Source organism: Spea bombifrons, chromosome 13 (assembly GCF_027358695.1).
Source record: "Spea bombifrons isolate aSpeBom1 chromosome 13, aSpeBom1.2.pri, whole genome shotgun sequence".
In the NCBI taxonomy this organism is placed as follows: Eukaryota; Metazoa; Chordata; class Amphibia; order Anura; family Pelobatidae; genus Spea; species Spea bombifrons.
The window spans coordinates 21,950,969-21,978,262 of NC_071099.1; the positions used below are offsets into that span (position 1 = coordinate 21,950,969).

The 27,294-nt window shown below is 50.5% G+C and overlaps 1 protein-coding gene across 1 annotated transcript in view; it reads right to left on the reverse strand.

Annotated features, from left to right (window-relative positions):
• The window catches only part of B3GNTL1 (UDP-GlcNAc:betaGal beta-1,3-N-acetylglucosaminyltransferase like 1), a 60,381-nt gene that overhangs the window by 6,231 nt on the left and 26,856 nt on the right, over nucleotides 1-27,294 (reverse strand). Inside the window, exons 7-9 of the mRNA XM_053453108.1 lie at nucleotides 5,515-5,610; nucleotides 3,771-3,895; nucleotides 1,486-1,621 (exon numbers count right to left, since the gene is read on the reverse strand). Coding sequence (XP_053309083.1) covers nucleotides 1,486-1,621; nucleotides 3,771-3,895; nucleotides 5,515-5,610 — 357 coding nt within the window. The remainder of the gene's footprint in view (nucleotides 1-1,485; nucleotides 1,622-3,770; nucleotides 3,896-5,514; nucleotides 5,611-27,294) is intronic.

Consider the following 27,294-nt stretch of genomic DNA (forward strand, 5'->3'; position numbering starts at 1 on the left):
CGCGGTAAGAAAGCACTGACGGGGTAAAAGCCGTCGGCCGGCAGGCTGGGTGGTCTCTCCGCTGTCTTTGATTAAGTTAGTAAAACGGTTTTATTTGCTTTTGTAGAAATCGCGGCGTCTGTCGGAATGGAGATGCCGGCTTTGCGTGTTTACAGAGCGGTCTCCGCATCACCCGCGTGATCTCTCTTATTCTCCAATCAATCGGCTTTTACCCGCCGGGTTCATCGGGACGCCGGGACCGACACGGGAGTCACAGACGGAGCGATATTCCTAGAGCGGCCCTTTCCCCAGATCACCCGGTGGGAACCCTATATACTCCTATATATCCTCCCATATATATATCCTCCCATATATATCCCCTATATCCTCCCATATATATCCTCTATATCCTCCCATATATATCATCTATATCCTCCCATATATATCCTCTATATCCTCCCATATATATGTCCTCAATATCCTCCCATATATATATCCTCAATATCCTCCCATATATATCCTATATATCCTCCCATATATATTCTCTATATCCTCCTATATATCCTCCCATATATATTCTCTATATCTCTGTATTAATTATTGTTTTATATAACGCCATCAAATGAAGAGCACGAGGAGCCACAAAACCCACCGTGTCACAGAAGCCCCTTACTGATCATCAATAAGCTCTGCGACGCAGAAGACCCCGGAGACATCGGAGGGTTGCTTTGGAGAATGCGGTAAAACATCGCCCGAATCCCGCAGAGCTATCACCGGGGGACACGGGCTTCAGGGAGTATCTGCCCGTCCATCAATGGCCCCCTGGCACGTCCGAGGCGAGGGCCCGGTGCGTCCCTACAAGCTACGGTGCAGGATTAGGTTTTAATCTCTGGTGGGAAGCTGCGGGTGGTCCGGGACCCTAATGGCCATCATACGCCCAACGTTTGTAAAGTTATTAAAAGAAAACACGTCAGGGAGACAGCGGCAATCGTCTATCATCATCATCATCCGCGCACATCTGCCCGGATCCCGCACCTCAACGTGTTATGAGAATAAATAGACGCGGCAAACATCCCCGAACCTGCCTTTAACTCACTAATCCTGCGGGGAGGACTAAAGAAAACACGGCGGAATCCCTACAGTCATTCATTACGCGAACAGAACCCGGGACAGAAACTCGTACTCTGAAAAATATGCCTTTTACTGAAAAATGGTGAATCCGAGGTGAGAAAAGGTCTCTGTTTATGGAGACGCGGGGGGGTTCTGTACGTAGCCCCCTAACCCGATCTAATGAGCTTTCATCAATCTGCCCAATCACCCGGGTGCAACGCGGGACTCAGTATGAGGGACGGGCAATAAAGCCGTTTGTTTGGGGTTATAAAGCCCTAGATATTAACGTTCAGAAAATATGTATAAAAAAAAACACAAAACGTAACTTATTCCGACACTTGGATTGAGAAACGTAACATTGATTAACAAAACGTAACGGTACCGGCAGACACTGACCTTCGCCCGGTTGTCGGCCGTCAGGCTGCGGTAAAGCTTCCTTCCTTGCTTCCCGGCATTCCAGATGGTGAAGGACGGCCAGTGCCGAAGGACCCTCTCCTCGAGGAAGCGTACGCGGTGCTCCCAGATGGTGTCCCTAAAGAAGATGGGGCACGATTAACAAACCAGCGCTACATAGAGACAGGTTGCAGCGGTTACCGGCGATGCGCATGCGCGTCACCCAGCACACAGTATAACCGGTACACGGCGCCCGCGTCAAGCCGCCCTCGCGGACTCATATCGGACACCAGATATTTCAGCAAACCCATCTCGCCCGGAGCCCGGGGTAATAACAGCCGCGGGGTAACGCAGCGCCGGAATCTCACTAGTGTTTTCAGAGCTCACCCTCTGGGGGTACAAGACGCGGTTCCACGGAGCGACCTCTTCGCCGAGATCCTAATCGGGTTGATTCAGCAGTTTTTTCTATTTCCTGCTGTTTAAAACGTTTTAACCCGCGCAGGACCAGAAGAAACCTATACGCCTAGAATAAAGAATATGGGACCGGCCGCACTTTGGTCTCCGTCTCGCCTCGACTTTACCAGCACATCCTAGGCCAAGAACGTTGGCTCCCTGCCTGTGGCCCCGGGGCGGTCCCAGCCGGAGTACCTGGGTCTGGCAGGGCTGGGGGCTCCTTCACACGCATTTCCCAGCGAGGAGCCGGGACAGCTGCAGCCCGAGCCGCAGGGACTTGCTGTTTTATCGCCTCCGAGCGACTGATAAGAGTGTGAGAACCCACTGACGGAGAACAGCAAGTGGGGGGTTTAACCAAAAACCCAGCTATTTGCCCCGATCTCTCTGGCAGGCAGGTGGTAAATGCAGCTGCCGGAAACCTTTTGCTCACCTGGCTTCTCCTGGGTTAAATCAGAGTCTCCGAGCAGCCGTTAATTACCGACTCGAAAGGACAGTCTATTAAATGAAAAGAGGACATATTGCGGCAAACGCCAGTCACTACGTGGAAGAGGCTGCCGGCCCGGCACACGGCTTCCGCAACGGCCCACAAGCGTCATCAACGGCGCTTCTTACAAATAATTACAAATCCAGCAACAATGGAAAATCAAGATTATCCCAGAAAACAATCGTTTGCCGGGAAATGATACTTTACTGAGAGGTCTAAATAAAAAATCACGCGGGTTCCTCGTAAATCATTTCTAATACTGCTGAATTGGCACAAAACGTTTATAAGGAGACGGGGAGCCTCTGGCACTGAACGCGTTAAGATAATGAAGATCTCCGCCGTGTGAAACCCCCCCGAGCAAACTTCTCAAACTGTCCATCAAAGATCAGAAGCGATCCGTTTTATCTCCCATCTCGCCGGTCTTAACATGTTTGATGTTTCAAACCAGGCCGGGCGATGTCTCTCTGCAAGGCGCTCGGATCCAACAGGTTGGATGTCTCTTTAACCCCGGTGTCCGTGAGCTTCTCTAGAGAGTAAACCTGCGCCGCTCGGACACCGCGGGGCTCGCCCTAGATCAGACTCCGGTTACCATTCCAGACAACTCAGGGAGCCCCGGCAGCTCGGCAGACAACCCAGAGAGCCCCAGCAGCAACGCAGACAACTCAGGGAGCCCCGGCAGCAACACAGACAACTCAGGGAGCCCCGGCAGCTCGGCAGACAGCTCAGAGAGCCCCGGCAGCCACGCAGACAGCTCAGAGAGCCCCGGCAGCCACGCAGACAACTCAGGGAGCCCCGGCAGCTCGGCAGACAGCTCAGAGAGCCCCGGCAGCCACGCAGACAACTCAGGGAGCCCCGGCAGCTCGGCAGACAGCTCAGAGAGCCCCAGCAGCAACGCAGACAACTCAGGGAGCCCCGGCAGCAACGCAGATAGCTCAAAGAGCCCCGGCAGCTTGGCAGACAACTCAGAGAGCCCCGGCAGAACCTGGGAGAGATTGGTGCAAACAACCAGCATGCACCGCATGCCATAAGCTCCCTCGCCAGCACTTACTGCATTCCAACAGCCCAGGAAACGAAAATCAACATAATTCTCTATTAAAGATCAGTCCTGTGATTTCATTTGAATATTTTATAATTTATAATCGCTACATTTCCAGGAATTATTATAACCAGCATCATCATTTCCACCGCTTACTAAGAAAGAGGCCAGGTGCATGCTGGGATATTACAAGCTGCAATGTTTGCTAATAAATAATCATCACAAATAATTTCCCGAGGCGCTAGGCTGCACAGACCACTCACTTATGTTTCATATATAACGACAGACACGTGGCTGTGTGTGGGGAGGACTTACTCTGACACCGAGTGCGTGGCAGCATGCTCGTGGTAGCGATATTTCAGGAGACACTCATCCACCCGCTGCACATCGCCACCCTTGCGAAGGTGCTCGTAAAAAAACAGCAAGTCTTCTGGGGTCCCCTAAAAAATAAAAAAAAGTTAAAATGTGGGGTTTTCTTTAGAGAATAGGAAACATTATTTGACCTCCGGTTACAGCCCCCCCCCAGCGCGATAAGATTACCAATTATTGGATTATTATTCACACATCACAGACGCAAGGAGATGAAAGTAACATCAGGGGCCACAAAACCAGGTGTGGGGAGCCCTCTACACATCATGGACAGAATACGTTCTCAGGGTTATGTTCATTCGCTGTATTTGTTACTTTGTCTCCCGTTGTCTCGCTTTCATTCCCGCGATGTAACAGGGAAGCGACAAACCCAACACAAGGCGCCGGATCAGAAATCCAGCGACCTCGGGTGGGAAACAGGGGGCGATTTACGTAATAATTCCACCCCAGGTAGAACGTTAAATGATTTCCCCTCCGTGCCAGAGACAGAACAGCCTCCTGTTGTGCGCCGGTGATTGCCGGAGGCGTAACGGCAGCAGAGGCTTCAGGAAGCTGTGGCCGACGTCTTGCTGACGGTTTCATTCCTCTCTCAGCTTGTTCCCCCGGCTCTGCGCAAAACTAACATTATTCTAGCGGCTGCATTTCACACCCCAAGCCCTGGCACTGAATTCGCGCAGGTACAGCTAACATTTGGTGCAATTAGTACAGAACACAATAAACGCACAGTTACCCCGCAGCGTCAGGGGGCTTTTAGCTCTAGAACATGCAATTAATTAGTTATCATAACTGCTTTCTCCAGTGAAAATCCCCCAAAACAACTGGGGAGTTAATGCTATAAAAAAATCATGAGCACTTTGTGTGCCTAAAGGCCAGCGCGGGGGCCGCGTGTGATTACTGATAGCGGTGATGGAAGAGGCTTTCCTCACCTAGTGCCACCTCCACGAGGAACTTACACCGGGAAGCAGCGGAAGACGGCATTTCTTATTTCTACGAGTGGGGAAAATGTTCCAGCGCTAGACTAGACGTTTATCAGTCTCTCATTATACCGTTAGATTGGGAGCCCTTGTGACAGCTAATGATCACAATCCCCCCATCACTGACGATCTTGGGGGTGTCATTGCTCTGTTAACGTATCGCACGCTGTAACATGTAGCACAGAGGACCTTCTCCAGCATCAGTAACACGATATATAATCCCAACGTATTGCGCTCATCGCGGCCGATCCTCGCTGCTTTGACATAATAAACACACCAGCCCTCTGTCCCGCGACATCGCTTGGTGATCTTTGGTACCGGATGAGCCCGGCTGCGGCGATGTTGATCCTGGCACCGTGACAGCCTGTCCTCATCGCTCGGGATTCTGATAATAAGTGGAAAAGCGCCGGCCTTTAAAGGCTGAAGAAATAAGAAGCGTCAGAGGTCGGCCGAGACGTCTCCTTATAAAGCGAATTCTTAATCCCTATAAATATTCCTTATACGGTTCCCTCAAAGGCAGCGCCTCGCGGGTAACGGCCCCCGGACACCTACCGGTACCCACAAAGGAATGAGGCGTAACCCTGAGGTTAAGGTAAGGGGGTACACTCATTACGCGCACCCCAGCCCGGTAAAACAGTTTGGGTGTTTAATGCACGGCGCGTATCTCTCGGGGAGGATCATGACCCCCGGAGCACGCGGTGATTTGCTGGGCTCACCGTGCCGTCCTCGACAAACTGTCCGACGTGGCAGAACCACTCCCTGGAGCAGAACCATGTGGGCATGATGACCGAGGGTCCGTGGGAAGTGTAGACCTGCAGGAATAAGGAGAAACGGATGTTATTAACAGCCAATCAGAGCAGACCGCCCCCCCCATGTCAAATCGTACAAATCTAAACCGACTGGAACAATGTTACCACTGAGGTGAACGAACCAACCCTGAAACGAAAGGCATAATTCAACGAAGACGAAAAACAGGCACAATGTTTCTGTAAAGTATCCTTTTTTAACTGTTTCTGCGCTGGGTTGTGTCTCAGAACGCACAGCTGTGATTTATGAACCGAAAGCCCGAATTACTCAATAACTCCCGGCCCAAAGTGGGTGACGCCGGCATCCGTCCGCCTGACCCGTCTCAACGAGCGAAGGAACCGCGCGAGGTCTGCTCTCCCGTGTTTATCAAACATGTCCCCCTGTCCCAGGAGAAATAAAGCAGGAGATCCGGATGACGTGGAGGAGGCCGGCTCCAGACCCACGGGCGAGAAACTGTCAGGTACAGAGGGATAAAAAACGGCCTGCGCGCCGCGCTGACCTCCGGACCTCTCACACGTCCAAGGTAAGCGTGGGTAATTCTCACGCAACATCAACAACGCAGGGTACTGCCAGCCCCGGGGGCCGCGGACAGAGAGGAGAAGACACCTGGCGGGGGCCCGGGTGGTTTCCGGCTCTGGATACGGAGAAAGTCGTGTAAATCCTGTTTATACTCGTAATGTCAGCCTTTTCGCAGAGGATGATGTATAATGATGATTTATAATGTATATAAACACATACATCATAGCCCGGAGCTGCATGGAGGGGGTCCCTGTCCCCCCCCCCATCCGCAGGGACGGCTCCAGCACAATATCTGGATAATACGCCACGTCTCTTTGTGATGTCATAGAAACGCACGCGTAATGTCGTACTACTCCATAATAACTCCAGCCTGCCAGCCACGCCGTGGGGCCCCCAGGAGCAAACCACAAGGGCCACACCATGCAGGGCCACACCACGCAGGGCCACACCATGCAGGGCCACACCACGCAGGGCCACACCACGCAGCCGCCACACCACGCAGGGCCACACCACGCAGCTGCCACACCACGCAGCTGCCACACCACGCAGCTGCCACACCACGCAGCTGCCACACCACGCAGCTGCCACACCACGCAGGGCCACACCACGCAGCTGCCACACCACGCAGCTGCCACACCACGCAGCTGCCACACCACGCAGGGCCACACCACGCAGGGCCACACCACGCAGGGCCACACCACGCAGTCGCCAGGATCCCCAGACGGGACTCGAGAGCGCTGCAAACGACTACGCAGGGGGAACGAGACGCTCGCGGTGCCGCTTCATCCAAGCGGCTCATTTACTCGTATGAAATACGACGTGGAGCAAAACAGGCCGTTTTACCCTAAAACTAAACAAATGACCTTAACTTTTTGAAAAATGTAGCTCTGTCTGTTCAGTTTGGGGGGTAAAAAAAAGTCACAGAAAGCAGGTTTTTTCCATTGGAGAGGATTAGGACTTGTCACACCAAATCTACACATCCGCTTACACATGTAACACGCCGAGCCACGCGTGTTGATGTACAGAACCTCCTCGCTTCCTGCGGGGAATTAGCTCTATTAACCATTTCATTTACAAATCGGTAGCAGACATGGGGCCGTGGAGCGAGCGCACTGACCAAAAAGCAGGATTTCACATCAAATCTCATGGTAATATTATATATATTTATAAAAGATTTTCTGTAATCCGCGGCGGAGAAAACGACAGAAAAGCAGAAGAGGGGCCGATATTATAAAATGATAAAACTGTCCTTATCCTGAAACAGAGGCTTCCAGACGAGCGTACGACAATGAAGACATTAATAAAAGAAGCCAAACAAGAAAAACCAGACAGCACAGAAAGGAAAATCAATGAAAAAAACACCCACAAAATAAAAACAGCAAGTCCGGGCCGGCGGCCGGCGTGAGAATGCCGTTTATTTACACGCATTCACCCTTCTCTGCGCGGATTCCCGCCGACTCCGCAGCTCCGGGTCGTGCCAGGGCTTGTTACTCGGCTGTCTCCCCAAAGAGAGAGAGGGGCATTAGAGGAAGAGAGAGAGGCAAAGAGGGGGAGAGAGGGGCATTAGAGGAAGAGAGAGGGGCAAAGAGGGAGGAGAGGGGCATTAGAGGAAGAGAGAGGGGCAAAGAGGGGGAGAGAGGGGCATTAGAGGAAGAGAGAGAGGCAAAGAGGGGGAGAGAGGGGCATTAGAGGAAGAGAGAGGGGCAATGGGGGGAGAGAGGGGCATTAGGGGAGTAAGGATGGGTTCATTGATTTGGGGAGCAGAGGGACTGGATAATCTAAGATGACGGATGGCAGGTACAGAGGTTAAAGTAAATCCTTTGGAAGAATGACTGTATGTGAACGGTAAAGGTCCGGTTGTAAAAGTTTCACGGGGTGAATCTCACTGCGGGGTCACACGTCACTGCGGGGTCACACGTCACTGCGGGGTCACACGTCACTGCGGGGTCACACGTCACTGCGGGGTCACACCTCGCCGCAGCAGCTTCTCCGGAGCTCCCGGTTCCGTTTCTACTTCCCGGTCTCTGCTGCTCTGCAGCCGGTTCTGGAATACGAGTCTCTCCCGCCGGCTCAGCGGCCGAAACGGCTTTGGAGTTTATTTACTAAAGTGGGAGTTTGCAGGAGAGCTGGAGTTTCAACTCCCTAAATTCACTGCATTATACAGAACTAAATTCAGGGAGCCTGATCCACAAGAAGTGAGTTTCACTTAAATCCACCCGCTGACTTATGCATTATCCAGGGCCAGCTCAGCCGATCCTACAGAACCTTTCCTGAGACGAGACGGCCTTCATCGTGCATAAAGAATTCAGTGCAAATTCTTAGTGAATAAACTCCTCCACCTTATAAATCCCACCTCGCTGACACGGTATGACCCCCGTCCAAGCGGCCATACGGGGAAACGCTGCGGTCTACTTACATCCAGCAGACCCTCCGTGAGCCGCCGCATCTTCCTCCTCAGCGCCCGGGGCAGCCGGACCATCGCGTCTTTACAAAGAGAGAGCAGCGAATCCCGGCCCCCGGCTGCCATGACACGGAGAACACGACCAGAACGCTTCATTCATAACACAACATGTGCCAAGGTCCAGAGTCACCACCACGGGCAAAGGTAAACCCTGACCGCCTGCGGGGCGCGTAACCGGTCAAAATGCAGCATTTCTGTCAATCATTACACCGCGTACACCGGCTGATCACCTAAACGGCTGGGAAATGGATTAAGGGGTCCGATGTTATCAGCACCAGCCCCGGCCGACTATCCTGCAAGGAACGGCCTGATCGGCAAGACTTACAGGGCCGACTTACTGATTTAACCATACATTATACAGGGCCGACTTACTGATCTAACTATACATTATACAGGGCCGACTTACTGATCTAACTATACATTATACAGGGCCGACTTACTGATTTAACCATACATTATACAGGGCCGACTTACGGATCAAACCATACATTATACAGGGCCGACTTACTGATCAAACCATACATTATACAGGGCCGACTTACTGATTTAACTATACATTATACAGGGCCGACTTACTGATCTAACCATACGTTATACAGGGCCGACTTACTGATCTAACCATACGTTATACAGGGCCGACTTACTGATTTAACCATACATTATACAGGGCCAACTTACTGATTTAACCATACATTATACAGGGCCGACTTACTGATCAAACCATACATTATACAGGGCCGACTTACTGATTTAACCATACATTATACAGGGCCAACTTACTGATCAAACCATACATTATACAGAGCCGACTTACTGATTTAACCATACATTATACAGGGCCAACTTACTGATCAAACCATACATTATACAGGGCCGACTTACTGATCTAACCATACATTATACAGGGCCGACTTACTGATTTAACCATACATTATACAGGGCCGACTTACTGATTTAACCATACATTATACAGGGCCAACAGTAGCCCCCAGACTGGTTCTTTTCCCTGCACTCTAAGCCAATGAGCGAGCACTCGCTGCCCGTACGTGGTGTCCCGGCGTGGTCTGCGGCGTGGTGTCCCGGCATGGTCTGCGGCAGCGTGCGTTTGACACAGCTGATAAACCCGACTGACCTCAGAGCTCTCGTTCTTCTGTTGGCTTTTAGATAATTCAGGTCGATCTCGGTAAACAGAGCGTTCTATACATACAGATACCGTGCAGATACCGTGCAGATACCGTGCAGATACCGCGCAGATACCGCATAGATACCGTGCAGATACCGTGAGATGCGCAAATATTTGGAGTCCACCGATCAGCGACAGAGACCCCCCGACCCGATGCCCCCATCAGACTGCCGGCGAGTGCACTTAACGTTTTATTGGAATAAATCGGCTGTCTACGGGCTCACAATGCATTGTCCTTAAGGGGTTAATTCACCCGCTTCATTACGCACTACAAAGCATTGCACTTGTAACGCACAGCGAAGTTGTCGAGCCGACATTTTACTTCTCACACCAACTCGTGGTTTAGTGAATAAGGCTCTCAGGTGCTGACGGAACCGTGGCAGTACAGAAGCGGGGAATCCCGACGTATCGGCAAGAGCTTTGAGCTTCATAAGCCCCCCCGCGGAACCTCCATCCACCAGCGAGCTGCTTATTTTACAATTATCACCGAAAAAAAAAGAAAAAAAAAGAAAAGAAAAACAAGATTTGAGGGCATGGACCGATTCTCCAGTATCGGAGGAGAACGAAGAGGCCAAGGGACGTGCGTGGAGACTTCACCAGTTTGGAGACTGAGGAGCAGACGTGTGTGGCCCCCCGGGCAGGATTTCTCAAGCACACGGGGGCCGGTATATCTCGATTTGCAGGCTGGGTGACCGGCAATCTGCATCAACAAACAGAGGAGACTTTGAACCTCAGATGAAGACCTCAAACATCACGAGGCCAACTCAACTTTAGCTCTTTTGTTGTTTTTTCCTCCCGTTTGATAGAAATAATTCTTGTTTTCTTCAGTAATCCTCGTCGGGTTTAACCGTTCCCCTTAGAGAGAGAATTATCTCTGAGTCACAGAAACGGCTTTTACAACTTAAAGCCGTTCATTGTTTTCTTGTAAAGTTAGAAACAAAGTCTCGAGGACCAGCGTCCCGGCAGCTCACCCGGTGAAATCCGTGCATCCGGTTTATAATCGCTGATGCATCATTGTAACGCTGACGCTCTCTTTTAGAATTGTAATTATTGTTTTGTTTTTTCTTTCCTTTTATTACGTTGCGTTCATGAAAACCTGGATCTTGGAGGGCCAGGAAGACCGGATGTCGGGGGGCCAGGAAGACCGGATGCCGGGGGGCCAGGAAGACCGGATGTCGGGGGGCCAGGAAGACCTGATGTCGGGGGGCCAGGAAGACCTGATGTTGGGGGGCCAGGAAGACCAGATGTCGGGGGGCCAGGAAAACCAGATGTCAGGGGGCCAGGAAGACCAGATGTCGGGGGCCAGTCTCCTGTGCCCCAGTAAATGGGGTGAAGCGGACACTATTACTGCCACGGTAAAGGTGCCGAGAGCCCCCTGATAACACAAGAGCTCCCGTCTCGGCTTTTTATCTCCACGTGAGAGCCGGTAACCTCGTACTATAAACACCTCTTCATTCCGCAGTCAAATGAGGAATCCACAGGAAAAACTGATAAGAACGGGACTCCATTTTTACTTCTGAGTTTAACTATTTGTGAATCACGCACGACACCGGTCTGTGTAAGAACAAGGGGATCTAGAAGAGACCCATTGTACAGCGCCACTGAATATGATGGCGCTATATAAAACAAGCCGTCAATAAATAAATTGTCGGAAAGTCCAGATACGACGGAGGCAAGAAGGCTCTAACTCTTTGACAAAAGCCACACGGCCCTGACAGCTTTTATCTGACACCCTCGTTAGTTAAACAGACGTGTGATCAGAGGACGCAGGATAACTCTTATCACTCTAAGGCATTACAGAGGCCCAGAAGAATCCCGGATGATTTATTCTCCCGTCTGCTCTCTTCTCCAGGACCCCCATTTACAGAGATCTGGAAACAGACACTTTGCGGAGAGATTTAAAACCTAAACACCCGAACCCTTGAAGTAACTTTTCCATTAAATGTTTTATGTCGGAAGGTCTGACGGCGACCGACGCACCCCCAAAGTCCTCAATCCGTCTTCCTTAGAGGCGTCTGCAGCCCCTGGACCTGTGACTACAGAAACCCCTGACAGAGGTCTCGGGGGAAGGTTCCCAAAAGCCCTTATCAGAATAATTGCCCCCATTACCAGGCCAAACCCCGCACGGGGCATGCGGGTGCCAACAGACTGACTCGGCTACGGGGGATCTGCATGGAGTTGGGTAAAAAGAGGAGACGTTCTGGTTTACTGATCCCGGGTTTCTGCCTCCGGGGTGCGACATTCTATCCAAAATATTCCTGGAAACATTCGGAATCAAACAACGGCAACCCCGGCCCCCGAGATGTAATGTTCAGAGGGGCAATCGTAGATAATATCTACCCTAAGCAGACCCCGCGAGTGTCTCAGGGCTGCCCCCCGGAATTCTCCCATGTAACCCCAGACTCCGGAGCGGCTGAGGATAATGAGCGTTGCTGTCCCGTAACCGTTTCCGTCCCCCCGTAGCTAATGGTTTTGCAGTAAATGACAGTAATGGTATTTATCGCATGTTTTCCTCCCGCAAGCAAACGGCGCATGAATGACAGCATTATTCCCAGCCGCGGTTAGTTCCTGCCGCTCGGATACATTAAACCCGGACGCACGCTATCATCTCGCTGCTTTATCTGCACAGAAACTTGGCTCGGGGCGAGTGCAATCTGCCGAAGGCCGCGGCTGGGAGCTCGCCAAAACGTCCATCATTTCACTAACTACGTATAACCACGAACGCTGACCGCGCATGAACGCTCTCTATCGCCGACTTTGAGCGCGCAGTCTTGGTCTCGTCTTAGATTCAGGAGCCGTACGTCTATCCCATGCACTGTATTACCCTCTACCGCTTCTGCTGGGAGGCTGTTCCACTTATCTACCACCCTCTCTGTAAAGTAAAACTTTCCATTCCATTAAAGCCTCCGACCCTGTAGTTTACGGTCTCTTGTATCTTTTTTCTCTTCTTTTGAGATAAACGTCCCTCCCGTCCTTCGTTAAATCCCTTTATGTATTTAATTATTGGTCCGATTATTGATTGAGCGATGTAGCGGCGTCATACTCCGCGGCGGTGTTCACGGAGTGAGGGGGTCTGCGGAGCTCGGAAGCAGCGCTCCGGCGTTCTTCAGGCAGAAGATTAGATCTGGTTCATTAGCGGGTCCTGACACTACCTGTCAGCGGGAGAAAACCCGGGGATTCCAGCGCTGAATGAGAAGCCCTCGGACCGAACAATCAGATCCTGTCCGGACAAGCTCGCAACTGCAGCTTCTGTCAACATGACACAATCAGCTTTGTTCGGATAAAGTCGGGGAGTTTCTGCGTGATATTTAACACGGGCAATTTGACAAAATGACTGCTTTTCAGAAATTAGCGGCTGCCAATCTAATGGAGCAAACAGGTGCGGCACGGACCGAAAAACTAAAAGAAACGTAAAAAGCTGACTCTTCTATCCACCCAACCGATCCAACGGCCTCCACGGCAGGCGGGGTAACGCTGATCGTATCCGAGTGAAGTATCACAGCTAAACAGCGTTTAATCCAAGACTGTGATTGGTTGGTTTCAGATGAAACAAACCAAAAGAAATGTTTAGGTGTGAGAGACGCCCCCCCCCAGATACCGGAGACAGTCTGACCCAATGCCAGAGACGAGCCGGTACCGGCACGCAAGGAAACCCTACGATGCCTTCAGAAAATCAGTAGGAAGAACCTACAGGGAGCAGCCATTTTGGGCCCAGCTACGAGCACTTCCTGTTCGAGGCAGGAAGTATCACGTAAACAGCAACCCAACAACGCAGAAGCCTTTGAATGGGTTACCGATTTAAAAAAGAGCTGGCATGTGGCACGCTGTCTAAATGAAAACATCATTTTAGTTGCGATCCCTCCTCTGTGACATCATTTTAGTTGCGTCCCCTCCTCTGTGACATCATTTTCTAATGAACTAGACTGTTCTGAGTCCCCCCTCCCTGACCAGGGACCAAGTCCAAGGCTCCGCACCGCCGTGAATGCCATGGAGCCAATTTGGATGCTTCACGGACGATCCATCGCGTTTAATTCCTCATTTGAATTCTTGACGAGCCGGCAGCACAGCGACCGGAAAAGCTTTTCATTTCTGGGTCGGAAACAAAAGACAGAGCGGGCAGACTCCTTCCCTGGAGCAGATCCAAGCCTCGGAGCGGCGAGTCAGACGACGGCGAGCGCCACCGGCATCCGGGAGGATGTGTCTGTCTTGTCTTCCAGCAGATGTGGTATGAAAGCATGCCCGTTTCCGGGCGGCATCGCTGTGCACTTAACCCCTTTTGGCTAGGAAGCCCCTCTGCACTTCAAGGGTCTCACAACAGATTATTTAAGGGATACAGAAGACTGCTTGCATACATTGTCTGTGGTCCCTGGGGGCATCCTTGGTCCCTGGGGGCATCCGTGGTCCCCAGCTCATCCGGAGATGAAAGCGAAGATGTTTCTATCCCAAGCGCTCGATGCATTTTAGCCATTACTAGGAGATTTGTTGCTCGTATCATTTAACTTTTGCTCAGAGCTATGAAACAAGGAACACTATGCCGCCCCTTCATGGGTTAACTGCCAATAGCACGGGGTTAATAATACGTCCCCGTGGGCAAAATATTTCAATCAGCTTCCCTACCGCTGCCTGTCCAAAGACCCTTCAATCACCAGGAGAGAGCCGGACCCCTTATTACTGTCATTAGGAACTGACCTCTCACAGACAGCACCCTGCCCCGGGATCAGGGCAACAAACAGGACCTGGTCTGTGTTTACCGCCTGCCATGAAACCGAAACCAAACGCTGATGATTACATCCCGCAGCGGCCCGAGTGACCCGACTAATTAACCCCAGCTACAAATACAAAGGGGTTATTTACAGGAAGGCATGTGGGGGGCAGTTAAACATACAACTTGGCAGGACTATACACGGAGAATAATGCAAGTTAAAACTGCTCAAAGGAGCTTACAATCTAATGGCATCATGTCAGACCACGTGGTTATTTAATGGTGACTCTGCTTCAATGGCTATATTGTCTAGGGGGGATATGGGGGGCATCATGGGAGTTGTAGTCACATTCTAACAACAGGAATCTCTGGAACAAGAAGCCTACTGCCTACGGGTATGACGGGGTAATCTTGCCTGAGGAGCTTACACTTTAATAGGATAATCAAAATATTGTAGCACACAGCTTTTGGTCTGTTAGCACAATGGCAAGTAGTCAAGCAAAGGCCGGCCCAAAGAGCTTAACGTCTAGCTGAGAACCCTGACCCAAAAAGCTTGCAGTCGTACAAAGGGAGACTCGCGGTCTAGTGGTGCCAACACAGAATAGAGAAGGAATAACTAAAACGGGGTGAATTTACCCGCGCCTGCGCTGAATACATAGACGCCCTCTGAAAAGACTTTGATGGGCTCTGTGAGAAAGAAAGGGAGTGAAAGGCCACACAGGAGCAGAGATGGATTGGGCGCACTGAGCAGCCTCCGAGCAGAGGTGGTTAGGTGAATATTTGGGATCACCGTTGACGGCACACAGATAGGCGAGCCGATTCCCAGGGGGTGGAGGTGCGAACCGATCACGGAGCGCGTCCCCGGAACACCTTCACAATGCTGCGTTAAGACCCGGGTACACAAAGAGCGTTTCCCATCTCATAATTCATCGGCAGGCAGGTTCTGTGTCACCAAGCGCTGTCAGCCAGATAAAGCATGACTGCTCGCTGGTTCCCACCACGGCCATTTGTCAAACTGGCGGCTCCATTACCTGGAGCGGAGCCATCGGCGGCTTCTCACACCATTGTGTCGTTCCTGCCGTGGGATCGCTTACCTGGGAGTGCGAGCGGCCGGCCCGTCACTCCTACATTCATTAAACGTCTTGTGGGGAAGGTGAAGCCGACGGCAGGGAAAGGGGTGGACGTCGGGGGTATTTCGGACTCAAGACCTCCAGCTGCTCTCATTTAGTACCACCCCGCAGAAAATCTGTGCACAGCTCGGCCAGACATTCCCAGCCACGGAAGGCTGGCCTGGTACTAAAACCCCCATGATCCCCGGCCAGCCCGCGGTCCCATCATTTAGGCCACGTACTTCTTGGTGGAAAGATTCCAAGATCTGCAAGTTACCCAAATCCTCAGAAGCCCCCCATGGGTCACAGGAAGCCCCCCGGTGGCTGCGCGTGTCCGCCGGGGCAACAAGCCGAAACCGTAGCAGGATATCAAATAAGTGTTAAAGTGCTGCGTGGGTGACACGGAGCAGAGGTGCGAATAAAGCTTCGAGCCGCGTCCTGAGGAAATCAGTCGTTAAGATAATGTAGAAATTGGTGGTTTTGTGGCCAGAATGCGGCTGCGAGGGGTTAGAGGAAAGCAAGACTAAACCCGAGGAGCAGAGACAGCGCGTCCGCAGCATCGGGGCGAGTAAAGACCCCGCTCTTCAAACTGTTTAGGAACGTTTCGATCAGTCCGGGGATTCCCTAACACACCGAGTGCCGCTGCTCAGATACAAGTCCCCGGCGTTAGCGTCCGCTTCCGGCAGAACAAGATGTCTTCAGAAAGGGATGATGGGTGTTAATGTCTGCCTCTTCTCTGCGCGGACATGGAGGAGATGATGGACTCCTCTGACAAGGAAAGAAAGGAGCTACTGAGCATCCCCGTGGGCTCTCTCGCTTGTGGTATTTGGGCTCTCTCTAAAGGTTTAAGAAAGAACGAGAAAGACAAACGATAGGTCTGCTTTCCCAAGAACCCGGTTCCTTATCTTCCTCTGTAGTCTCTGTTTGCTCTGGCGCCGCATCAAACTTTCCGAAAATATATCTTGAAATGTAACAAATTTCCAGCGTTCTTTCTGCAGAAACGTCGGCCGCGGCTCTCCAAAAAAACCAAAGTCCCCGTAGCCGAAGCCGTCATCATATCTCTACATCCAGCCGGGCTTCACATGGGCGCGCAAGCCCGAAATGTAATATTTGTGTTATGGGGACGAAAAACACAAAGCCTGTTTTATTCTATATATTATAATTTCATGGAAACTCCATCTAGAAACGCGCGCTATCACCAGCCGATAGAACAAAAAGAGCGCAGAACGCGAGGATTTCCTGATTTATTGAGCTCCAGGAAACTGTAGATCACACCGGCTGTCACATAATTCTTACCCGACGGAAGAACTTACAGCCCAACAAACGTAACGTCTGACTGTCCCGTCCCTACTTTATATGATAACTCGGGACCCTGCGCGGAAGCCGCACGTAAATCTCTCAGCGGCCGGCCGTTGGTAATACGACGAGCGCTGCGGTCGGTCATCGGCTACATTGTATAAAGAGGATAGCGGCGCCGTGTTATCAGACAGCCGGGGATCCGAGCAAATTCCACCCCCGACGCCTTCCCAGCCGTAATAACGGATCCAGTAAAGTCTCTGATGAGTTATTTAATCCCTGCAATGGCATTAAGAACCCCCAAACGCTGTCTGACCATTAAAGCCCCCCGGCGCTAATCAAGTAACCCCTTACGGGGTCGATGCGGAAACGCGTCGGTTCTATTTCTAGCAGGGAAGGGAGGTTTAGGAAGAGAAAGCCGAGATGTTCGGAGATTTCCTATAAATACTCCGGTGCCAGCAGCCCCCCCCCCGAGCTCTGGGGACAGAGTGAGAGTAACCAGGACGCTCTGTAATTAACGTCAAATGCAAAAAATATTATTTTTCTTTCAGTTTTAATTGCGATGTGGTGATTGCATCAGCGAGGGACAAAGAGAAAAATAAACCTCTCAGCCGTGCCCCATAAATCATGTGCAAACGCGACCCCTGCAAAAAAGAAAGCCGTGTCTTAATTACTAAAACAAACAAGGCTTCCTGCAGTGGAGAAGTTCTGCGCCCGGCGCGTGCATCATAATTCGCAGCTTTATACGCGGCGCTGCGCGGTAAATCACTTTGCACATCGATGAAACGCAGCGGCTCACCTTGGCGCAGAAGCCATTTTTCAGGTTGCGCAACGGACTTCTGTGTCATTGTTTTATATTCTTATTAACGGACCCCTTTGCGGCTTTTTTCTGTCGCTCGAATGCATTTAGCTTTTGTGATGTCACCGCTGCTTAGCACAGATGTGATGTCATGTGTAATTTTATGACACGTTTGAGCACAGCAAGACTTTTTAGCACTTTTTATTATTGTCTAGCACAAGACTAACGTGTTTTATGCACAAGAGATTTACGGTAATAGTAACTATATTATGGGGGGGGTAACAGCGGTACGCGCCGACTGCCGGTTCTGCTCCGCTTCTCCGGAATAACCCAGCCCTGGAAAGGCGCAGGCGCGGCGTCTGGAACACAGGCTCTGTTTTATTGAAACTCTGCAGAAATGTCACTTTCTGAACACTGCCCCGTTTGTCAGGGCGTTTTGTTAGCCACCGCGGGGCTTTATGAAGTATTTTGACTGGGGCTCGCTTTCCGACCCCTGATAAAAGAGCTGTTGTTTCAAACTTTTCTTTCCCAGGGTTAACAAAATAATAATTATACACGGAAAACGAGTGGTGATTCATGATGTATCCGCACAGATATCATATCGCTGCAGCCGAAGTGACGATGAGGCGCAGGCACTCCTGAGCGCGGTTTCCCTGTGAGATCCGGGTGGTTGCCATACGGTTACCGGGATGCTTTACCCTCTCAATCAATCAGGATAATGTAATTGCTGTTGCCTTCCAAACCAGCGCATGCATATTCCTCTGTGGTGTATAACAAAAATAAGGGGATTTGAACCTCGTGGGTATCCTTAATGTCGGCAAAAGGTTTCTTGTATCCCTTTAAGTGCGATTTCACGGCTGCGTGTCGGAGGCCGATGACCTAGAGCTCACATATCCCTTGTTTGGGTTACTCGGTGAGTCGGGCGCGTGTTTCACTACGAGGAATATGTCGTATGACTCCTTACTGACCTTAAAGACAAGTGAGCAGCAGGACCAAAAAAAAGGGATGAGATGCATCCATCGTACGGCCTGCTCGGCGATTATTAACTACAGTATTGTCTCGGGGAAGAACCCAAGAAACAGCGCAGCGTATCCGGAAACGCCATTCTTCATCCCGTCTATTGTGAAAACTCACTGGAGTTTGGAAATTCTGAAAGGCAAAGCCGCCCCAAACTTGCTTTAACTTCCACTAATTAGCAAAGTTGTAGACGAATGTGATTGTCCTGGGACAGTGAAGTGATTCACGGGGGCGCGGATCGGTGGCCAGGAATCTGGACAGAGGGATGAACAGACGGACGGACGGACGGACGGACGGCTGCGAGGGCAGATAAACCCGGAGGCTCTTTGCATCTTCAGAATGTCCTGTGAGAACCCAGGTCTACCCCAAACACTGGCGTGGGTCAAACAGCAAAGTTTTCCTCGCCCCGCGTTACTGGGAACCGCTTCTGCTCAAAAAAAACTCTAACATTTAGGAAAAGCCGAGACGGTTACTTTGTAGCAGCTGATTTCTGCAACAACAATGTTACAAAGTGAAACGTAGAGCTCCTAACGAGCATAAAAGCAATAAGTCCGTCCCTCACAGGCATCCTGAGAACGTTTAAACCAAGCACGTTAATTACAGGCTTACCGGGATTTTCATTTGAAGAAATATTTGAATTGGCGGCACATATGAGCCACGCAGCCCACCCTGTGGAATTAATATGTTCTTTCCGCAGGACGTCCCGCGGCGACAAGTGACAGAAATTGCATACCACACCAAGAGCGCTTTAATGAGTGCGCCTCAGAAGTGCAGTGCCAAGTATATAACTGGCTGCAGACGCGTTTCTCTTAATGTATTCGTCACAAACACAGCCGGATATTGCATGCGTTATGAAACTCGCTGGCTCATCCCGGAGAACGGTATCGGGGGGCAGACGGGGTGTCATACACAAACCCTCCAGCTAATGCCGACGAGACATTCTCATCTAAAGTGTGCGAGTAACGCGTTTGCGGTCGTACTTGGGGAGTTTATCAAGTGTTTCCACTAACAATTCAGCCACCTAGTAAAGGTGTTTCATACAGCAATGTTCCATACGGGAAGGGGTGTCCCAGTGGCCTCCATTAGAGAAGCGGCTGCGTGGGGCTCGATCTTCCATCCATAGAGCGGGAGATTCCTGGACGCTGGGGCTGTCGCCTTCTTTAGGGCTTGCTGCGGAGGGGACCGACCCATAATCATGTCGCTGTCATGGGTCGCCGGCCCTGGAAGGGTCTGACCGTCTCACTGACATCCGGGAACGGGAGATTCTGTCTGCGTGTAGCCGCTATGGAACCAAAAACCAACCTGAAACTTTGACGCCTCAGACCTAACCTCCTTTCTTCCTGTTTCGTGAACATACTTCCTATCCAAACGTCTGGGCTTCAGGGCAAAAAAACCCCATAACAATTTTCTAGAGAAAACGTGTGAAATTAAATCGCAGGTGTCTTCTCTCCACCACATTATCTGTCGAACAAACTCACTTCTTCTGATCGGTAAACCATACACCGGTTTGTGGTCCTTCCTGGTGCTGAAGAGATACGTGTGCGGAGTTCCGGTGGTCTGCATTCAACACGGGCCAGCCCAGGGCTCATGCAACTAGCCCACAGCATCCCAATGGGTGCCAGCGTTCACCAGGCTGTTTCCAAGGCCTGAAGTGCTGAGCGTGGAAGGCAGATCAGAAAGGGAGGAGGTTACTGAGACGCCCCAGAAGAATGGAGGGTGAAACATTGTTACATTTTGTCTGGTGGCCGATTAGAAGTATAGGAGAAAGTAAAATGGAGGAAACCAGCGATCTCAGAGACAGGGGCGCCCCAGAGCCTTTTATCTGCAGGAACACCAAGAGAAATGCGCTCCAGACCCATAGACGTACAACCATTCCCCCTTACCCCCTGCCAACTGGGTGTGAAATGGGGTAATTCCACTCCTGTGCCCTTATCAAATCTTCATCAGGTCTGCAAACCAAGCTCCCTCTCCAACCGGGCTTTGTGACCCCTTCTAGCCCCAGTAGAGGGGCCGTGTCCCCACTGAGCGGCCCGTGTCTCCCCCTTTCGCAGGGACGCACAGAGGTGGCGGTGACAGATTTTACCGACATGCACAGGAAGCTTCCGTCCGCAGAGCTGCAGTCACAATAACTCCGGTTATCTCCTGTTTATCACCTGCTTTCACTTTCACCACATCAGGCCAGGGTACAAGCCTCCCGGATCCGGCGGGTCGCCGCACATCTGCACCTGGCACCGGCGGCCTGGCAAAGCTCCCCGTTCAACAACAGGAAGGGAAGCGGCTCATACCAAGCCTGGGGGGGGGGTCAGGAAGCGTGCGCGGGACGGTCCAATCCCCGGATCTTACGCGCCGAACTCCTGCCGCCATCGGGCCAAGCTTTTGCCCCGGCGTAATTCCACTTTCAGAAATCGTGCGTAGTCATGGTTACGGTCTGGCAGCGTCGTGCGTCAGGTTTAAACATTTTCATAGCTTTAGCTGAACTGATTTCATGAAACACCATTTCCCCATCAACATCAACAGTTTGTGCCGCTTTTTCCCCTCAGATGTTTCCCCACACGTGATACATTTCTACTTCTTTACAAAGGGAATTGCTTAATGTATTTATAAACCGGTCAGTACTTCCTTGGGGAAACTGACAGGTGCATTTAACCCCTCCCGTGCCGGGCCGGTATCGAAAGGGTTAACTCCCCAAGTTCTGGACAGGCACTGAAGGGGTTAACATGTGCCTGCAGCCTCTGATCACCACTTGGCTGCTGTCTCTAACTTTAATAACTTAAATATTAATATTTATTAATAGCAGGGGCTGCGCGCACATTTTAACCTCTCAAGTGCCGGGTCTTTAATGACGTTTTTGACCCATTTAAAGTTATAAAGCCTCGTATTAACACACAATCCTGATGCGTTTTGGGTTTTTTTCTTCTCTTTACCGGTGGTAAATTCCACCCAAATCCAACATTACTGGATATATTTACCCTGACATTTTTTTGACCCTGACAGTAGCTTCATAACAGATCTTGATAAAAAGTCTTTTCTACCACCTACTGCCGACTTCGAAGCCATTGGGACCGGTTTGTAATGGATGTGACCCGAGAATTACCAGTGCTGTGATCCTCGGCAAAGCGACAAGTCCAGCGAGGGCTCCAAATGTTTTTTAACGGAGATCAAGAGCGCAAAGAGCGATGGAATGTTCCTCTGTTTCTGCGGTCGATGCTATAGAGAGACATTGTATCCCAGCTCTCCGGCTAAGCTAGTTAACTCCTTCCAAGCATCTGGATTTCATATGCGGGTTTTGATTATCCGTTGAAATAATACGTTTGCGCGGGGAAATAAATGCCCTTTGTGTTTAAAACGGGCTTTAAATGAAAAGTTCTGTGCACCGCAATGAATCTGGAAAATCTGGAGCGAGAGGGGTTTATTATTTTTAACGCGAGATTAGATTAACGAGCAGGAGGCACACGGAGCACAATGCGGCTTTCTCTGTTACGCTTCCCCGATATGGCAGTCATCTGCAAACGCTTCCAATGAATTCGGCCACTAAAGGGCCCCCGCGGTTTCCAAGGGTTTAGCGGTCTTTGAGGGGTACAGAGAATTTTAATAGTCACTTAACCTGCCTCTAAAAGCGATGGATAGAGAGGCGGCACCGGGATCCTTCAACCATCTTTAGGATGGGATGCAGCAACCAACCTGACGAAGCCCATGAAAGGCCAAAACGCACAGGTTCGTTAAAAAGTTTGGGGTCACTCGGGTGTTTTCATGGAAAACAAGGACATTTCTGGCTGTAACATAATTACAAAAGGGTTTTCTAACCATCAATTAGCCTTTTAAACCTAAACTCGGATCAGTGAACACAACGTGCCATTGGGACACAGGAGTGATGGGAGTGATAAAGGGCCATTGGAACACAGGAGTGATGGGAGTGATAAAGGGCCATTGGGACACAGGAGTGATGGGAGTGATAAAGGGCCATTGGGACACAGGAGTGATGGGAGTGACAGGAGTGATGGGAGTGATAAAGGGCCATTGGGACACAGTCTTCAGCTCAACGTATCGTAAATTCCTTTACATCTACGGGGACCGGGAATTAAATCTCACCCCACGTCCCACCAGCGCTTGTCCTACCCATTAATCTTATTTATTCTGTACAGACTGAAGGAAGAAAGACAGCTGTCCGCTCCGGAGCCATTAAAGCAGCTTCGACCGAGACGAGACGCAGAAGATGTGGTAACAGCGAAAAAACAGAAGCGCCGGAGGTTTAAGAGCATCTCAAAAAATGATTACAAAAACCTACAAACCTCACAACAAACACTAAAAAAGGAAGTATAACGGGAACGGTGACTGTCCAAGCGGCACGCGATAGAGCCGGCCGACCGGCGTGTCTTATCGAGGGGCCGGCAGATCTGGGTGCTGCCTGCTATTATTTCAGTTTACGAGAACCAGATGGGCATTAAGATCGTATTAACCCTTACGGGCACCGACTCGGAACATTTCTACCCTCTTTTTTCTGGTAACAAATCAGTGGGACTTTCCTTTTTTGACAGATTTGCCCATTAAGAAACCGCACAGAGGGCCTCAAGTTCCTCTTTTATATCAAAATAGCAGTTAAAAAATATTTCCCGTTGGGTGAAAAAAAGGGAAGTTTAGGGCAGGTCCACTTGCAATTTGTTTGGTTCTGCGTGTCACGCAGATCATGGAGAGAAACCGAGGACGTGAACTTTAAATAGGGCACGGGCCGGCCCAAAACACGTGCCGGGGTGGTATATACGACAGACCACATATACCACCGGCCACCAAAGTCACAGCCGCGCTCCGAGAGGAGCCCGCGGGGGCCGACCACCGGCGCGTTTTTCTACAGTTACAAAGCGTTACATTCACCGGGGAATCAGGATTTTATATTAATAAAAAAAAGCCAACCGTAAGATGGTGCCTACCGCTGTCCGACAGGGTCACTGGTTGGCTTCTCACCAACTCCATGTATAATATGGAGTAGACTTGGACTCTCACGGCAGCAGTCCGACGACCCAACAAGACCAAAGGTTTAAGCTACTGCCCACATAGTTCCACATACTGGCGAGCGCTTATAGGTACCCTTGTAGGGTTGCTGGGCCCTGGCAGTGAAAGGGACAAAAATTATTTATTCCTATTCCATTAGCTGTTGCTTTAAAGGCAGAATTATAAGGAGAAACGGCACGGTGACATCTGAAAACTATTAACGTGCAATAAAAATCAGAGTCTCTGCGAGAGAACACAATATATTACACATAAGTCGGCGTAACGAAGTCAGCGAACAAAATTCAATAAAAAATAAAAAAAAAATCAATAAAAAAAGACCTTTGATATACCCAGCGTGATGCGAGGAGGACGTGGCCAAAGGCGGCCATCGCTTTTAACTATAGATGTTTGGATTTGGTCTCTATAATAGAGATCACGCTGTCCCAGGGGAGAACTCGCGCCCCCAGGAGACATACAGATGTTAACACTAAACGAGAGCGTGGAGGGGGCCACACCAGCCACGTCTAAAGCAATTTGTGTTTGAAGAGTGAAACAAATTGATCACAATTAGTAACTCCTAATTTCAGTTGAGCTTCGGCCAGTCTCGGTCCCGCTGATTAAAGCCATTACTCTGTGACTTTTCGGCTGACCCCCCAGACCTTACAAGTCAGGTGGTAACATCTGGTCAGCGGGGACCTCCCTAATTTGTATCGTTAGTAAGAGACCACCCAAAATCCACTAAGAGAGAGGAGAGCCCCTGGAAGAGCCAGGCTGTAGGACATGGGGGGGGGGTTGTTATTTAAGTCAATACTAGAGGTTTTAGTCTACAGGAGGCGCAGGGAAATGTTTTCTTGTTGGCTCCGCCGGACACAATGAAGCTGAAAGCTGATGGGGCAATTTACTGAACACTTGACTTTCCTGCCTTGAAGACTTCTAATTGGGTTGAAGAAAAAAAGGGTCTATTCATTGACGTTAACAAAGCGCAGAATGCGCACAAAGCCTTAAGTCACTACCCCACAGGGCCGTGATGAGGAACGACTTCAATGCCGATACAGTTTGGGGTGCGGATCCCCCAAGTCAGCAGAAATTACGGGATACGAGACGCTACTGTCGCTGAATGCCCCCCGGCGGGCGGATGCGGAGTGTGGGAAGAGACGGGGGTCTCACTATGACATGGGAGAAGGTGCCACCCCGTGTGCAGGACACAAATATTCTACCCAGCTTGCTGAATCCAAAGTTATTTTAATAAAATAAAAACGGAAACGCGTGAAGGCTTTGTCGGGGGTCCTGTTTTGTTAGTAGCGGGACGGGGGGTTTTCTGCTTAAGGACGAAGCCGACTCGCATTGACTACGAGCGCCGTGGATTGATTCCGTAGTCAGGAAGTGTTTCACGAGCCTGCGAAGAGCAAAGAAGGGGTTAACCCCGCAGCACTGAAAAGGCAGGAGGAGAAGCACAAAAGTGACATTGTGAGGCTGCTCGGTGTGCCGGCTCCCCGGCCGCCCGGCCGCACTCGCCGGAAGCACTTACTGCCTTTAGCTGCAGCCGGCCCACGTGCACCAGAGCCCGCCGGCCGACCACAGAGCCGCCTCTGTTCCCCGCGTAATTATCAACATCTGCTGAGCAGAGATCAGATGGGTTGCAGCTAAACCAAATATACAGAGACCCCGGCCCTTGTGGTCTCAGGAAGGAACCCTTCAAATCAGACAGAGACGTGGATCCCCGGGGACGGTGCGCAGAGAGCATCGTCCAAAACAAATTGAAACGTTACTTTAAATATCTGCCGGTCCGGGGATTATTTTTAGGTTTCGTTTTGTTGGTTTTTTTTGCAATAAAAATAATTTTTCTGAACTTCTGAATACAAAAGTCATTCCAAGTTGATTAAGCTCCCCTTTCGAACAGTCCGCTGATATCTAGAACGCGGCCGGTTTCTCGCAGAACTTGGAACATATACACGGACGGCTTTCAGATAAGGGACTCGGCGAGTTGGAAATATCACCCTATTTTCTTTGGGTGATGAAATAAAATCATTATAATCCTGCAGAGAAGCGCAGAGTTTCTAAAACGTGGCACATAAATAAAAATAATAAAAAGAATAATAATGATAACCCGAACAGGTTTTCCCAAACAGGGGACTCCGAGCCTTTCTTCTTCCGGACGCTATTGTTTGCTTCCTAATCGGTGAGATAGAAATGTGTGCTGTGGGTTTAAGATTAACGGGCGATATCACCCATCAAACATGTTTAGATATTTGCAGGTCAGGCAGCGCAGACCTCGGTATTGGGGTCAGAACGAGGGATCGATTCCGCGAATGATAAAGTCACTTAATGACTAACAGAAGAGTTTCTCCATAAACTATTGCTGGACATTTTAATGCGAATTGCAGGCTGGGAAGCATCCAGGCACACGATGTGATAGGAACACAACGAGATGCAAAGTATTCTAAACACCCGCCGGACGCCGAGTGCCAACCGCATCATAATCCCCGAGACTCCGGGACACAGACGGGAGTGTAAACCCCGAGACTCCGGGACACAGACAGGAGTGTAAACCCCAAGACTCCGCGGTGCAAACCGCAGCATAAACCCCGTTACTCTGTGTGACCGACTAAAGTATAAACCCTGAGACACCGAGGCAACCTGTTGACCCCTAGGTACGTGCAGGTAACAGACTGTGGTTCATGTCAGCACTTCTAACAAACTTACGAAAAGTCCAGGAGAATGATTCACAGCTTCCATCAAACCAAGAATTGCAAAAACAAAATATCACGTGCCTCCCCCCAGCCCTGGCAACAGCGAGCCGGCCACGAAAATATGAGTAAGAGAAATATTATTTACTGTGGTCAGCGAGCAGCCGGGGAGGGAGTACGGAGAGAGAGAGGGAGAGAGAGAGGGAGAGGGAGAGAGAGAGAGAGAGGGAGAGAGAGAAGGAGAGAGAGGGAGAGAGAGAGGGAGAGAGAGAGGGAGAGAGAAGGAGAGAGAGAAGGAGAGAGAGGGAGAGAGAGAGGGAGAGAGAGAGAGGGAGAGAGAGAGAGGGAGAGAGACCGCTCGCAGACGGCACCTCTGGAGCAACATTACTGGCCAACAGATTTTGCCTAAACCTCTCGCCAATCTATACAATCCCAGGTGAAGCGGGAACGAAGCTCCGCATTTCACATTTATGCCGAATCCAAAATCACACAGCTTCCCTCTAAACTATTCAAGTGTTTCGTAAAAAGAAATACTTTTTTTTTTTTTTTTTTTTGAAACCACGGGTTTTGTTGTGAAAGTTTAATACTCTCGCCCCACGACGCTGGCCACACGGAGCTGAGGTTATACAAAATACCGAAGGCAGCACCAGATGCAAACCATTTCCTTCTCTTTTAGGTGACAAATCATTTTCAGGGCGGAACATTCCAAATGAACGATCCGGATTCCGAGCCACACACAAGCCCAACGTTAAAGCGTTTCCCCGCAGACGTGGCCGGTTCCCCCGGATAGGACACCCATTTTGAATTTCTTTTAAATGGAGAAGGGCCATTTTTATTATGATACGTTCCGCGTGACAACCGGCAGCCGGCGGCATTAACGTTACACCGGAGACTCGCGATGTCCTCCTTCAGCCCAAAGAGGGTAAAAAA